The 16,633-nt window shown below is 41.6% G+C and overlaps 1 protein-coding gene across 1 annotated transcript in view; it reads right to left on the reverse strand.

Moving 5' to 3' along the window:
* The window catches only part of PLCE1 (phospholipase C epsilon 1), a 273,097-nt gene that overhangs the window by 44,112 nt on the left and 212,352 nt on the right, over positions 1-16,633 (reverse strand). The window contains exons 11-18 of the mRNA XM_008696266.2: positions 15,454-15,576; positions 15,235-15,371; positions 12,577-12,815; positions 11,032-11,093; positions 10,785-10,950; positions 7,422-7,529; positions 6,197-6,313; positions 3,737-3,895 (exon numbers count right to left, since the gene is read on the reverse strand). Of these exons, the coding sequence (XP_008694488.1) occupies positions 3,737-3,895; positions 6,197-6,313; positions 7,422-7,529; positions 10,785-10,950; positions 11,032-11,093; positions 12,577-12,815; positions 15,235-15,371; positions 15,454-15,576 (1,111 nt within the window). The remainder of the gene's footprint in view (positions 1-3,736; positions 3,896-6,196; positions 6,314-7,421; positions 7,530-10,784; positions 10,951-11,031; positions 11,094-12,576; positions 12,816-15,234; positions 15,372-15,453; positions 15,577-16,633) is intronic.

Genomic DNA, 16,633 nt, shown 5'->3' on the forward strand with positions numbered 1-16,633 from the left:
GAAGAAATAGGGAGACTAGCCAAAGAGCAGTCTACGTGAAAATAACTGAACTCTTTTTATTTTGCACAAACTCTACAGGAGCCCAGTGTGCACTGAAGAATTTTAAAAGTGAGAACAGTTCCAGGCTGCATTAACTGAGGTATAAAGTCCAAGTTAAGAGAGGTGATGGCTTCAATGTCTTCTTTGCGCTGTCAGACCTCTATCTGGAGTATTGACTTGTCCCAGAAATCACATCTTAAGATTGCATTCAAGAATATCCACACATTTAAGAATATCCCAAACATTCTTAATGGAGAGAAAAGAGTCTGAGCAGCCATATCCTGTGAGAAACAGTTGACACAACAAGAGTGTTTAGTTTGGAGAAGAGAAAAGCTGGTGGGAGACACAGCCTAGCTCTCTAGATATGGAACTGGTCTGTGCAGCTGCAGAGGGAAGGAGGAGTGCCAAAGAGCAGCAGGAACAGGAAGGAAGATTTGGGCTCAACATAAAGAAGACTTCTCGATGAGCACGATGCATTCATTTGTGAATTGGAGGCTGCATAAGTAACTGCAAATGTTCGCAAAGAATGGGAAAGGCAACAGCTACAACATCCCACCACGTCTAGAAGGCCACAGAGGTATGCGCAGGGCAGCTGCGTCTGCCTGGCAGTCACGAGTGGGCAGTAGTTGCTGAGTAAAGAAAGCAGCACGGAGGGACAGTGTTGTGGAGGAACGAGCACCCCATGCTGGGCGGTCAGTTACTGATGCAGCCGTTGTGCAGGGCCAGGCATTAGGGAACACATGCTACTACTGTAGTTACAAGACTTCCTAACAAAGCCCATCAGCATAGATTTTGTGGTCTCTGGAACTCAAACAAATGCTGGGTTTTCTGGAGCAGCTTTGAGAGTCCTGACCTGGACACAGGTAAACCTAGCCGAGGGCTCAAACTGGTGGCCCTCAGGGCTGACTTCCCCTCCAGACCAGACTGGGTTTGGCTGGCGCAGTGTTTTAGAAGGAACGTAATTAGAGCTGTTCATTTACAAGGGCATGCGTGCTCCACTCCCATCCTGACTGCTTCTGACTGTCCTACGGCCAGCTGGCCCCTCGTATTTACGCTTCTGCTTGACCCCTGAAGATGGCTGGTTTTGCAACTCCTGGCCAAGAGCTATGTGCGATCTTCGAACTGTGTACCTCCCGGGGTACACATGACTTCTAGGGATGTGCAGCTTCATATATTTTTAAAGGAATCAATTTCTAGATTCAAGGTTTCCAACCTTTATGTCTACTCTTTAAAAAATAGGACTGCCTGCGAACAAGTGTATGGTCTCCTGGTTCTTTCTTCCCCACACTCTTGTCATGATTGCTTTTCTCTCATTTAATAAGAGAAAAGTGTAACTCTCGCTTACAAAAAAAAAAAAAAAAAATCTCTGATACATGACATGAGGTGAAAACCACCCAAGGTAGCAAAGGGTCATTTGAGAATCCAGAGCTCCTTAGAGTCCTGAAAAACTAAGGAGGGGAGCATTTTATTTCACCCAGGCAATAAGTACATTCAAGGCTTCATGACTTTATCTATGTATCTATGTATCTATCCATCCATCCATCCCTGTCTCTGTCTCTATCTTCCCTCCCTTTCCTTCCTTTTGTCTGTTCATCCATCCATCTTAGAATTAATATTTAAAAGTGAGATGGTTATCATAGGAATGATACTATAATATTTATTTGAATTAAAAAAAAATTAAGTCAGACTTTTTCTGACCAAACATAATCTGGATGACTGGGCTGATATCTTTGACAATGAGGACTGTTTTTTACATTATTTGGTATACAATTTATGTTATCTATATTTATACATTATAAATATCATGTTTGAAAACATATCCTTTGTAACTACATAAACATGTGATAAAATTTTTAATGTCAACCTGAAAATATATAAAAGGGGAAAAATGTGTGAGAAATACAGTTTTTCCGAAATTTTTTGAGATATTTAAGCAAAAAAAGTTTGATGACCACACTTCTACAGGACCTGTGGTAATCCTGAGCCACTCCATTTAGGGCAAATCTGATCAGTAGGGATCTCTTGGTTGGATTGGTTTGGGGCCCTTTCTGTAAATATCTGTTTTTCTGCTCAGAAGGTAAGTCTAAAGATGATGGTGCCTCTGACCTCACCTTCCTCTCCCACCCTGAGGGCATCTGAAGTCATTTGCATTTGGTGAATCACTGAATTTTTAGGTGATATCATGTAGACCTCTAACTCAGCCTGGACTTGGGGCAGCCTGGAATCCTACTGCAGGTGAACTGGACCATCTGGGAACTCCCTGGTACTTAGTAGAGGGAAGATTCTTTAAGGACCCCTCAGGGAAGCAGTAATGTTCTAGAATGGCAAGAAATACTGGAAATAAAGTCTGAGAACTGGGATAATGAAATGTTTACAGAGTGGTCTGCAATTCTGACAGGGGTCCCATGATTTACTTTGGGAAAGATTCTGTGAGCTTTTAGTGTCCAAAGGGTCCTGTGAAGCTAGTTACCTTAACATTCCCATTTTACAGATGAAGAAATAAGGGCCTAGAGAGATTGACTGGCCCATGGTCACATGGCTGGTTTGTGACAGAGCCAGACACTAGAAACTGGTATTTTAGCTCCACACCTAATGTTCTTTCTCCAGTATCACGTTATATATTACTGGACTTTAAACTCAGGCCCTCACCTGCAAGTTCTACAAATTAGGGCTTTTAGATTTGATGATTGTTCCAAACTGACTACTCAACTAGGTCAAGCTGGACACTTGACTCAATTAGACTTGAGATTTTTTATTGATGACCTTGGACAAAGGTTCCAAATTTGCTGGACTCATAGAATCCTTTTGCTGACTTCTCTGTTCTCTGGAACCCACTGAAGCAAGAGCAGAGTAGGGCCTGGAGGCTTGGAGGTGATGGCACAGACAGAAATTAAGAGCCATCAGCCATGACCTAGGTTGAGCTCTGGACTGTCCCTGTTGCTGGAATGGTACCAGTATAGTGAGCTTCATGTGGCAACTCCTGGCTGTTGTTAAGTTTTAAAAGTGGTGTTTTGGGCCCAATAATAAAGACAAAGCCCTAAGTAAGACAAAGAATTTTGGCAGCTGTCATTCTCTGGGATAAGTGCAACCTGGCACATGAACTCAGTGGGCCTGGACCTAAAGTTTTTCATGGATCCTTGGGCTGAAGGCTGTCTACACGAGCAGGTTTGGGATACTTGGGGGTCGATCTCTGTTGGGGAGGCAGGTTTGGGAGTGCTTTGGAGCCCACATGCCACAGTGAAACATCAACTTCCGTGCTGGGACCACAGGGCTGCTGGTATTGGGGTTCCACTCCTCACTTCAGGAGTTACAGCCCCTTGTCCAAGCGCTATCCCTATGGTGTGTAGTGGGGGTTTCTCTATAGGGGGCTTTACCTAAAGAGGACCACTGTGGGATTGACAGCTATGAAGTCCAGGTCCAGAGACAAGAGTCACATATTATTTCTCTCAGAGTAAATTAAACAACAAGGTACATTCTACCTGGGAAATTAATCTCATAAAATAGAAGTCTAGGTGAGTGGGAGGACAATCTTTATTAGTCTATTAAAGGGAAAACCAAAACTCAAGCTTATCATCCCAGGAAACTCAATCATCAAAAACTGGTTGCCCTGCAGGTCATCTGAAAGGTCGGAATAACATTGATTTCTTAGTTTTGGGCACATTGCACACCCAGAGCCTCTATAATGAGAGGAGAATACCTTTTGCTTTAAGATATCCACTGGTGTCTGGTGGGCTTTGAGCTTCTTATTTTTAAGAAGCACTTTCCTCCTAAGTTGGTCAGGTGAGGGAAGCATTGGATCATCTGAGAAATCGCTCTCAAACAGGAATTTAGCCACCAGTTTTTCTCCAAACACAGTCTACAAAGAATAAAGGAAAACACATAATCAGTGCCTTTCACCTATGCTTGAATTATTCAACTAGATATTTCGGCTCAGTTGAATGGTTCTACAAATCCTAGGAAGAGAAAGTAGGAAAGAAGTGGTGTCCCTCCTCCCTGCCAACACTCTCCTATTGGAAGGAAGGGAGGTGGTTAGAAGGTCAGGAGGAGTAGTCTAGACCATTCTCCAGGTGGGGCCAGCTCTGTTTAGGAAAACGCTCTAGGGTCTGGTAGACTAAAGAAGAAAAGGAGATTCAGTTAGAGGCTGTGATTTGTAGAATATGATCCATTCCAGATGTGGGTAAGAAGTCAAAAGGACATAAACCTTCAAGTAGCTAGGGAGTGGCAACAAAGATTAAAGGTAATGGGGAGATCTGCCACCATTTAGTATAAAGAACTGCACACACCCTTCTTACAAAGATTTTCTAAGCACTAGCCTCTAAAGGGGAATGTGTATCCCTCAAGGAGATGGGTGGTAGGAGTAAGGTCAAGACGATCCATTGGGGTGAAGGTAGAAAATATGGCAATTTCTATCTTTAGTTATTTTTTAATTAAAAAAATGGAAGCTTAGGGGCGCCTGGGTGGCACAGCGGTTGGGTGTCTGCCTTCGGCTCAGGGCGTGATCCTGGCGTTATGGGATCAAGCCCCACATCAGGCTCCTCCGCTAGGAGCCTGCTTCTTCCTCTCCCACTCCCCTTGCTTGTGTTCCCTCTCTCACTGGCTGTCTCTATCTCTGTCAAATAAATAAATAAAATCTTTAAAAAAAATGGAAGCTTAATAGTGTTTAATGTGACTTTGCCTCATTAATGGAATTGAGAAATGAGTACCATGATTTGGCAAGAGCAGCTAATGACACCCCCTTTCCATCCGCATACATATTTCTCTGTAAGGTGTCTTTATCAATGACTCTAGCTGTTCCAATCAAATACTGAAATAATAAACTAAACCTAAAGCCAGATGTACAAGTCACTAATCATAAAAATTTCAGCACTGGGTGTTATACTCAACTAATGAATCGTTGAACACTACATCAAAAACTAAGGATGTACTATATGTTGGCTAACTGAACATTAAAAAAAAAAAGAAAAAACTTCAAAAATAATGAACGTATTCAATCACATTACTTCCACTAAAAACTCAGATAATAAATAAATAATACATTTATTGTTAAAATTTTTTTCTGAGAGCAAAAAGGGTTTTTGTACCATTAATAAATAATAGTATAAGACTTATTCTTTACTTCACCCTTTCTATGTTATTCTCTTTCACAGTCTATTTTTGCATGTTTTAATTAATGTATAAAATATGTTAATAAGTAGGATATGTATATAAAGTATCAATAAGACTATAAACATACAATAGGAATACATACTACAGTATTTTACTGATGGAGTATACAATCAGAAAAGTTGAGACCATTATTTTCTTTTAATTAATTAATTAATTTATTATTTTATTTTAATGTTTTTTTTATTATATTATGTTAGTCACCATACAGTACATCCCTGGTTTCTGATGTAAAGTTCAATGATTCATTAGTTGCGTATAACACCCAGTGCACCATGCAATACGTGCCCTCCTTACTACCCATCACCAGTCTATCCCATTCCCCCACCCCCCTCCTCTCTGAAGCCCTCAGTTTGTTTCTCAAAAGAAAGGCAATATGAAAAGCTGATTAGTTTTGTTGGCATAAGTATTTGGGGACATTTTCCTTTGGCTATGCCCCTCTCTCCACCTGAGAGCCATAGTTCCATAAATGTCTCAATCAGTGGAGGAAGGGGGAAACATAATGGAATATTTGACCTCAATCTGTCTGCATTATAGTTCACCTGTATAAGGAAGGGCCAAGTGTTAACATAGCGACTGTTCTGGCTAGTCTAAGCTCTTTGCCAGCGTGGATCCCCATATCTGTAGTGTTAGCCACAAGATAATTTCATTTATTTGCCCTGAGGTATTTTCAACTGACAGGTGCCATCTTAGCATGTCTGATTTGTGGTATCAGAAGCATTGGAGAGTCAGTCTCTTCTTATCTCCTAAGGCTTTCTGGAAATAGTCAGGAGACCACAGAACAACGCTTCATCACTTCAGCTGAAAAGGTGGACAATTCAAGAGGGAGCCCAAGCTCCCAGGGCACCCTCATTTCTTAGGTCTGAGGGACCCTAGTTGTGTGTGCTTCATGGCTGAGGTCCAGCTGTGATGTGGTTCATGGTGGCTCCATATAGAAACAACAGTGACAAGACAAAGGCCAAGATACCATCCTAACTCTTAGCTAATAGCTTACCTTGAAAATTTCTGCCATTTTTCGTTGCTGAGGCAATGAGCAGTGGTTCTCAATTGATATGATGATGGGCAGGTCAGAGTTGATGAAGGCACTGCGGTCAATGGCTTCAACCACCTCCTGTGAGAACAGCTCAATTAGAGTCCAGATATCTGTTCAGGGTGTCAGAAGAAGTATTTATAGCCACAGAAAGCACCTAAATTGTATGCACAAGATTCTGGCCAAAATGGTTTTCATTTTTTCAGACATATTTTCAAATTAAGCATGATGACAGGCTGTTTTCTATAAACACATTAAACTGCTCATATTGAGTTTTGTTCACATACTTTATAAGGAACAGCTATTAATGTGCCAAATTTAACAAATCAGTATGTATAGTGATTACATTTTAGGTAAAAGACACTGTGTTTGTTACAGCATCAAAAGTAATGAAGCTTAAGATATTTTCCTGCTTTCAAGGAGTTCATAATCAATCTACTTGGAGCACTAAGACATATATACATATATTTATGTGTGCATGTAAAACACAGTTCTCAAATCCTCCTTTTCTTAATACAGAGTACAAAAGTTTTAAGAGAGATGAATAGGAAAATGAGCTAAAGAGAAAAATGCATTTGAGCTATCCTCTCTGCATATGACAAAAATAATAGTATTCCATCCCAGCCCAGCCACAGTTCAGAGAAAAATAATTTTACACAGCCAAAACCACCCTGAATGAGGACAGTAACTACACAATGAACTAATAAACTATTTAGAACTTGAAACAATAATCCAATGAGACTAGTCTTCCTGGGTGACCAACCTCCCCCGGTGGAACCAATTCTCATTACTTTATAATATTAAATATTTAATCATTTCCTGACATATGATGTTGGTCTTTGTCAGTGGGGCACCAGGATAAATGACTTTTAATTTCTGTAGCAGGAAAAAAGCCCCTGCCTTTTATATATAAGATGATAATCTTATGATGCAAAAATTGCAACAATATTATCACAAGATAATTCATTTAAGGTAATGGTTATTAAACTCTGGTGAATGAGACTCTAATGAAAGTTCTATATCAACCCCCAGAAAAATGAACATGTGCATATCCCACACATTGTGGGAAGTCTATGGGCTCAGGATAAGAACCACCAATGTAAGGTATAATTTGGAAGAGTCACTCATGTAAAGGACTGATGAAGATAATGACTCTGTGATCTGATTTAAGGAACGTCTGAAGCATTACCTTGAAGGGGATCTTGGTTGTCAGTGTGTGTCCGTGGTAGATAATGGGCATCCCATCATCTCCGTCCCAGCAGTCCAACTCTACGCTTCTGCAGCCTTGCAGGAGGACCTGTGTGATCAACGAATGCATTCACTCCAGATAAGCAAAATGGACACAGAGCATCAAATTAAACCCAACACATGCCTCTACATATCAGTGTTCACATTCAGGGCTAAAGCAGAAGGGTATAAGATCTAAGATAAATCATGCCTTTTGGCCAAAGGCCACAGTGAATTAGGGGAGAGCACAGATTATGGTGGAAAAAAAATGTTTTAAAATATATTATTTGTAAGAGAGAGGGAGTGAGAGAGAGCGCGCACAAGCAGGGGGAGTGGCAGAGGGAGAGGGAGAAGCAGGCTGCCCACTGAGCAGGAAGCCAGATGCAGGACTCGATCCCATGACTATGGGATCATGACCTGAGCTAAAGGCAGGCATTTAACTGACTGAGCCACCCATGCACCCCTGGAAGGTAAAATTTGATAGCAAAACCATATGATTATTTTCCCAGCAACTTTGGTCCCTCAAGGGATGTACACAGGGTACGTCCTGAAACGAGAGAGCCAGGCTAGTGCTCTACCTGGGCAAATGTGAGTGGAGGTGAAGGGGTTGAGGTTGCAGACCAAAGCAAACAAGGCCACTGATTCCTTAATGAACTGGCTAAACATTTGTATGAATCCAATCAGAATAAAATCTCCTCCATTTAGACCCAAATTCTGCCGCTGGCTAATGCCTTTACTGTGAACATAGAGCATGGCAGAAGAGTAGAAGCAAGCAGTCATCCAGGATTTGCATTGCTGTCTCATCCTAGAACAGAGGCAAGTAATCCATAAACTCCCCTCTCCCATACCCACAGCAGTCACAACACACGCACCCCCTATCTCACAGCCTCTTCAGGAAAGTGCTCCAGGAAGCACCAAGGCTGAACTAGGTGAGATGATACCTATTTGCTCCCCTGTACGGGGAGCCGAAAGCAGAGCTCCTGACACACGTGCTCGGGTGGCAGCCCCGTAATATTTGCGTGCAGCAACCTCTTCCTCCATAGACTCTCTTAGCGAACTATCTTAAAAGATTTCCATGTACTGGAAGGGTAAAGCCAACCAAAAGGCAGATGTATCTGTGAATGGGCCAACTCACTGATTTAAAACTCCACATAACGACTGCCAGGTGACAGCAATCCAACACTGCAGGCGAGCGGCTGTTAGAGTTGCTGCGACAAAACTCAGTGGAATTCCTCTAATTTTAATACTTTTTATGAGGTCCTTGCTAGATTCTTCCCATTGCACAGCATGCAGCACCCAGTCTTCCCAGGTGACCTATTGCCCAGGTGGAACTGATTCTGGGGCCTCAACTCCCAAGGCTAAGAGCTTCTCCCAGCAGCTTCAGTATCTAGAGGTATGTTGCTCCGGGCTGAGGACCGTTGTGTCGACTGACAGCAGGAGAGAGAGTTTTTCAGCACAAAAAGACTAAAGGTCTTTCCAAAGTCTGCATGACAGTAAGACCTCCACATAGGGCTAGAAGAAGAAATCCAGGGCTGGAAATTCCAGGTGAGAACAGGGCTTTTTCTCACTCCAGGTCTGTCCCGTGAATGAAGGTGAGGAGGTAACTAGGAGGGCTGAGGGAGAGCAGAGGGTGGTAAGAAATAAACTACAAGGGATCATCACACTGGGTTTAACCACGTCTGTGAGTCTATTTGAGGGGTTCTTGTGCCTCATTCAAAGGCTTTGATGATCTCTACTTGGGGTGTAATATTAAGGAGTTAAAAAAACCTCTTGGAGGTCAAATAGGGAAGTGAGGTAGGAATTAAAGCTCGGACATTAACCCTTGCTCATTTTCCTGGGAGAAACACACAAACTGCACACACACACACACACACACACACACACACACACACACACACAGAGTGTCTTCATTTCTTTCTCCTAGAACCAGAACAATAGATTTCAAACTCCTTTTTAACCTTGGAATTCTCTGTGCAAATGGAGGGTCATATGTAAAGCACATAAGAACACGACTTTCAGAAGGGGGAATGAAGTATGAGAGACTATATGAGAGACTATGAGAAACAAACTGAGGGCTTCAGAGGGGAGGGGGGTGGGGGAATGGGATAGACTGGTGATGGGTAGTAAGGAGGGCACGTATTGCATGGTGCACTGGGTGTTATACGCAACTAATGAATCATCGAACTTTACATCAGAAACCAGGGATGTACTGTATGGTGACTAACATAATATAATAAAAAAACATAAAAAAAAAAAAAGAACACGACTTTAGCTACACTGGGGGCAGGGGATGGGACCCTCCCACACTGCTGCTTGCTCCTCTCAGTGTCCCCAGCTGAGGTCCCTTGATAGAACTTCTATTTTGAAAATCACTACTCTAAGAACACATCTTCATTTCATAATAAAAGTCCTTTAGGATTAAGAGTTTAAAATACAAATTCCATTACTAGATAAGCTTTGGGACAGAAGTTTGACCCATGCTTAAGGAATATCTGGACTGATCTGGAGAACAAAGGAACTTCAACTCTGTTGGGTTTGTGTAAACAATGATAATTCTCATACGTGAACACCCTCCCTGCCCCACCCTCACAACCTTACGCTTATATTCCCTGGGCCTAGCCTAGCTTCTCTTCCTGATTAACTCTTCTTGTAGGAGGTCAGAAAACAGGCAGCATAGATGAGAAAGTTGCAGAAGATATAACAGAGGAGACTGACACGCAGATCATTGAGAGTTGGTGTTTAGGTCAAAAGTGCCTTTTCTAGCCCAGAGACCCTTAGGAATTTAGAAGAACATTTGTATGAATTTAAGTGTGTAGGGACAGTGTCTACAGTCTTTGTAGATTTTTGTTCCTTAAGTTGGTTACCATAGGGATGGACTGATTGTCTAACAAATTCCAAATGAAAATAAACAATACTTTGGGATTAACTTCATAGAAATTCTGTTGCATTTTCTATTATGCTTTCCCACTATAATATATTGATTTATTTAGCATTTCGTGAAATGATTAATTTTCCCATGGGAAAATCTAATTTTAGTAGGAGTAGGTCAGACTAAGTAGGATTTAAAAGCTATGAGTCTCAAACAAATACTCTTTTTTTTTTTTTGCCTAGAATAAGGGTTAAGTATAGATAGGAGGGAGAAAGAAAACAAAAAGAAGTAAAGAAAACAACCATATGTATAGGCAGTTTTCCCACACATCATGTTCCCTCGCATTTCACACGTAATAGTTTGTAAGTTCTTCAAAGGAGTCGGGGGTCAGGGTTTTGTGACAGGGTTACATCAATAAGGTTTAATGGAAATCACACGACACGTGGAATTCTGTACCTGGCTGTAGAGTTCCACTGAGGACTCTCCTTTGAGCTGGTGCCCTGTGAGGTAGGTATTGTGTGAAGATTCAATGTAATAATAGGAGAGGGGCAGCTGCAAGTCTTTAATGTTTTCCTGTGACTCGTCATTTTTGGAGGCAAAATTATCTTTATCCATCAGAAACCTAGAGGAAACACATTTTCTTAGGCCTGCATGGGGAAAACAGGTATTCTTAAACGATGGGCAAAGAGACTTTAAAAGTTACCTTGCAAATCCCTCAAATGACAGTAGGCCCTGATGACACATACTAACGCTAGGCTCGAACTTCTGCAAGGGACACACACAAAAAAAGAGTGTTATTTAGGTAAAGGAAACCAAAGGGGAAAAAACCACCACATCATTTTTTAAAGCTGTTCTGTTTTCATCAGGAAACATCTAAACTAAATATTTGAACTAATTTCGTTACGTAGTGGTAAGAGGCAGTGTTTTAGTCCCAAAGAAAACATTTATTATATGTGCGTTTATTATACGAAGCGTATTTATTTAAGAGAAAAGGGGAAAGCGAGGGAAAAGGATAAGGCCGATTTATATGAAAACAAACGGTTATCAGCATGTTCCAGGTGAACATGGGGATAAGCAGCTACTAGAGATCTGGGGAGAGATGAAATGAGATGAGTCACAGAGAACACTCGGTACAGGGCTCCCACTCAGTGGTAGCATAGTGAGCACCAGACCACGGGATCATAATCTTACATCATTAGCATTTCCAGTGATCAACAGCTGGGCAGCAAATCCACTGATTCCCAATTGGTTGACAAGGGAGGTTGAAAACCCAGACCAATTCCGCTGCAGGTGGCGTGGCCCAAATGAGTGTCCCACCACCCTCCAGAGGAAGCCATCATCATATCTTGCCTGGCTACTGGGACAGCTTCCTACCCGGTCTCTCTGCTTCCACTTCATTCCCAGCACAGCTCACTTCCCAGTGGGGCCGCAGTGACCTCTTGAATACATAAATCAAATCCTGTTACTCCCCTGCTCAAAAATTTCCAATAGCTTCCCAGGTCACATGGACTGAAGTCAAAACTCCTTACCATGGCCTAAAATGCTCAGATGACTTGGCCCCTGCCCACCTGTCTGGAATCAGGTCTACCATTGTGCCTCTAGCTCAAGGGGCTCCTATCCACCAGCCTTTTCGTTGTCTCGCTCTCGCCTCGGTCTTTGAGCTTGCTACTCCCTGTCTGGAATGCTCTTTCCTCACACCTTCACGCGGCTTCTTGATTCAGGGCTCAGCCCCACTGTCACCTCCTTAGGGTGGCCTGTTCTTACTCCTCTCAGCCTCTCACATCACTACGTTCCCAATCTCTGCTTGAGTTTTTCAGAATCCATCAATACCTGAAATTACATTCTCTCTTTATTTATTGTCTGCCTCACCACTAGGTGAAGGCGAGAACGCGATCTTATTTACTATATCCCAGGTCCTGGAACAGAGTCGGGCCCATAGGAGGAACTAATAAATATTTGCTAAATGATCAAAGAGGCTGAAAACCTAGACTATTTGTTATTATGTGTGCTAGAACAACAAGAAGGAATCATGTACTGATCCCTTATAATAGTCACCAAGAGAAGGCTTGTGATCTGTGTTAACTGTATGTTAAATAAGAACGCATATATTTGACATTTAATGAAACCCTTCTGTTTCTGCCCCAGACTTAAAAGCTCTGGAAAGAAGTATAGAAACAGTATGTTTAGCAGAAAATGATTAGAACAGTCAGAGGCTTTACACATACGTGCATGCAAAATGGGTACAAACCTGGATGATGCTGAGGATTTCATCGTAAGTGCAGTGTTCTCCCTGGCAGTTGACGAGGAAGTCATTGAGCTGGAGTATGCCAACCCCAAAGATGCCCAGAGATGTGCTCTCGACCCCAGTGCCATTTGTCACGATACTTGCAGCAGCAATGGCATCAGATATCTGCCTCTGGTTGTCTGACAGCTGCTGTTTACTCTTAATGAACAATCCCAAGTCTGAGACATTTCTGGTCAATAAATCTGAAACACAATCACCCACAGAACATGGACGAGCTAGTCGGAATTTTTCACAAAGTTCGTTTTGGAGATAATGGTGTTGTGGAATTAGTCTCTTCACTCATCTGTCTACACAAGCCATCAAACTCAGTGCTTATCCCTGGCTTCAAACAGTTGAAGGAATAAAAAATGAATCGATGAAGAAATAAAAGAAACTAAGAGAGAACTAGGTCAGTGATCTTCAAAGCCTAGGAGCTCAGGGTATTAAAGGAGAACTAACTGTACATTCAGTTGGGGACTTCAGGCTGACTGTGAACTTTGGTTTTTGAGAATAACTACATTTTTATTTTTTACAGACAATGAAGATGACTCCTTAAAATTATTGTTGTTTTGTACTTCACAAGTGTAATTATAAACATTGGTGTGCAGGATTCAGTGTGAAAATAAGTTTTAGCTTACTTGGGTAAATATCAAGGGGTATAATTGCCGGATTGGATGGTAAGAGTATATTAAGTTTTGTAAGAAACTGCCAAACTCTTCCAAAGTGGCTCTGCCATTTTACCTTTCCACCAGCCATCCTCCAGTTGTCCCACATTGGTACCAACTTTGGTATGGCCATTTTAATTCTGGCCACTTTGGAAGAGAAGCTGGCAGTTTCTTACAGGGCTAAAGATAGGCTTGCCCATACAATCCAGCAACTGCCTTCCCAGTTGTTTACCCAAAGGAGTTGAAAACTTATGTCTACACAAAACTTACACACAAATATTTATAGCAGCTTTATTCATAACTGCTAAAACTTGGAAGCAACCGAGATGTTCTTCAAAAGGTGGATGAATAAACAAATGGTGATACATCCATGTGATGGAGTATTATTCAGCGATAAAAAGAAATGAGCTTTTGAGCCATGAAAAAACATAGGGGAAACTTAAATACATACTGCTAAGAGAAAGAAGCCAATCTGAAAAGACCACATACAAACCGTATGATTCCAACAATATGACATTCTGGAAAAGACAAAACTATGGAGATAGTAAAAAGGGGTTCAGAAGTAAGGTGGGAAGAATGGAAAGAGGGGAGACGGGATTTTTTTAAAGACATCACAACTATTTTGTATGATACTGTAATGGTAGATAAAGGTCATTATACTTTTGTTAAAACCCACAGCATGTACAACACAAACAGTGAATGCTAAACTATGGACTTCAGTTAATAATAATATATCAACATCTGCTCAACTGTTACAAATATACCACGCTAATAGTGCAAGATAATAATAATAGGAAAATCGTGTATATGTGTGTGGGGAGGGTATGGTGGACCCTTGAACAACACGGGTTTGAACTGTGTGGGTCCACTTGTATGCAGATCTTTTCGATAAACACAGTATAATACTGTAAATGTATTTTATCTTATGATTTTATTCATAATAATTTCTTTTCTCTAGCTTAATTATAAGAACACAATGTATAACACCTATACATATAAAATATGTATTAATCTACTGTTACCATTATGTTATCAGTAAGGCTTTTTCTGGATAAGAGCAGGCTATTAGTAGTTAAATCTGGGGCGAGGGGAGCCAAAAGTTAACATGTAGCTTTCTGACTGTGTGGGGGACTGGCACCCTTAACCCTTGCCTTGGTCAGGGGTGAACTGTGCATGGGAACTCTCTGTACTTTCCAATAATTTTTCTGTAAACCTAAAACTGCTCTTAAAAAATAATGTGTATTAATTTTTTAACAAATGCAACTACTTGACTAGTCCATAGTTATGCACGTTTTGTGACGAGAGGTGAAAAGGTTAATAGTCTTAGTTGAGGACAGTGTAAGTTTTTGAGTAATAAAAAAGGTACTGTATGAAAGAGGACACTTTGTTCTTGCTTTTTTGTGTTTCTAGTCTCCAGAGAGAGCAGAAGAGAAAACTAACAGGCTTACAGTGCGTCAGCAGTGGTGATCATGGTGGTGCTGGTGAGTGGGGCATGGGAGGCAGATGTTCCAGTTTACACTCAGAAAAGCATCCTGGAGGTTGAGCAGGAGTGCTCTGCTCAGGTCACTCAAGATCTCCTTGTCAAAGGGCAGGCAACTCCCACCCTGGGGCTGAGCACCCGTCGGCCTACAGGCGGGGAACACTGGTGGTACACCATATACCTACTGGACATTTAAACATGGGTGGGGGAGGGTGTCTGATTGTCAGAAGGACCTTCGGAAGTCTCTGTTGATTAAATATTCTGGAATGCCTAAACAGACGCACACAACAATGAATTTGCTTGCCTAAGATGCCCACAGTACCCATCCCTAAGACAACTTGAAGAATCCTCGAAGTGTTTCGCCATGCTGCAGGTAACAGCACGCCATATGCGAGGCTGAGGGTCTGGGTGTTGATCTCTAACCTTCGTTTTTAGATAGAAAGGTCTCCACGGGAAATATTACATGGTTGCACAAACCTAGGTCAGGCTGAAGGTCGCTGGTATTTTCGTCAATGGTTAGGTTGGTGTAGAGGGGGGCTGACTCGGAGCCGGCTCGGTTGCAGGGCACGGCATAGATGTCAAAGAGATCCTTCAGGTCCTTGCGGCTCCTCACGCTGGGCGGGGGATGGAAAACACCCTCAGTATTGTCACAAAAACTCAGGGCTGAGAAAGGGTAAGAAGAAAAGCATGCTGTACCTGAATGATTTGAACAGCTCAACAAATTCAACAAAACTCATGTTACTGTCTGAAACCATGAAGCTCTGAAAACCCTTCATTCCTCCTTTGATCCTCCCGTGCCAGCTGCTGCTGCTCCAAGGACTGCAACAAAGACAGGGCGTTAACAGGCACATCCGGGCTAGTGTGTCCTTCTGCCCCAACAGATGCCCTCTGAGGAGCAACAGGAGCAGAAAAGATGGACTGCAAGTTATTTAAGACTGAGGCTCTTTTCCGGACTCTCCTTTCATTCTCTCAAAATTAATCTACATTGTGTCAGAGTAAAGAAGACATATGATACACTGAAACCACTTCATGTTTACAGCCTCCATAATAACGCCACAAGGCTAAGGTTAATATCCTTCTACGAATCAAAACAGTTCTTTGAAATCATAGGTCAATGGGAGGAAACAACTTGAATTCAATGTTTCTAAAGAAAAGTCATTTTTTTCAAAAGTGCCCATGCTTTTTCAAAAGCATAACCTATGGAAAAATTTGCACGTTCTTTCCCATATTCTAAATGACAGAAACATGTTTAAGAAGAAAGTCCTGAATGTATCAGTGTCTTCTTTTTCCTTTCTTAACCAGTTATTAGATGAAAACAAGGAAGGACTTTTAATACTAACGGAAAATGTGAGTCACAAAAATATTAAGAATGGAAAGAAGCCAATTCTGTCTAGAATATATCTGCACCTGCCAAGGCTGTATATTCAATATAAAAGTATCAGTCCACTTGGTCAAAAGCTTAGTCTAGCTGTTTCACAACACTTTTATTTTATTTTATTTTTTTAAAGATTTTATTTATTTATTCGACAGAGATAGAGACAGCCAGCGAGAGAGGGAACACAAGCAGGGGGAGTGGGAGAGGAAGAAGCAGGCTCATAACAGAGGAGCCTGATGTGGGGCTCGATCCCATAACGCCGGGATCACGCCCTGAGCCGAAGGCAGACGCTTAACCGCTGTGCCACCCAGGCGCCCCCACACTTTTATTTTCTATACTGGTTCCCTGACAGGATAGTATAAAAAATGTTTTGATTGGTTTTTAGTCAAATCAATAAACAGGATCTTTCTTTTTTTAAAATTTTTGTTTTTTTGTGCTTTGTTTTTACTTTTGAAATATTTCAAATATGTAAGAAAGTATAGAGAATATTGAAATGAATAG

This window comes from Ursus maritimus, unplaced genomic scaffold (genome assembly GCF_017311325.1).
Source record: "Ursus maritimus isolate PB19 unplaced genomic scaffold, ASM1731132v1 scaffold_7, whole genome shotgun sequence".
Classification (NCBI taxonomy): Eukaryota; Metazoa; Chordata; class Mammalia; order Carnivora; family Ursidae; genus Ursus; species Ursus maritimus.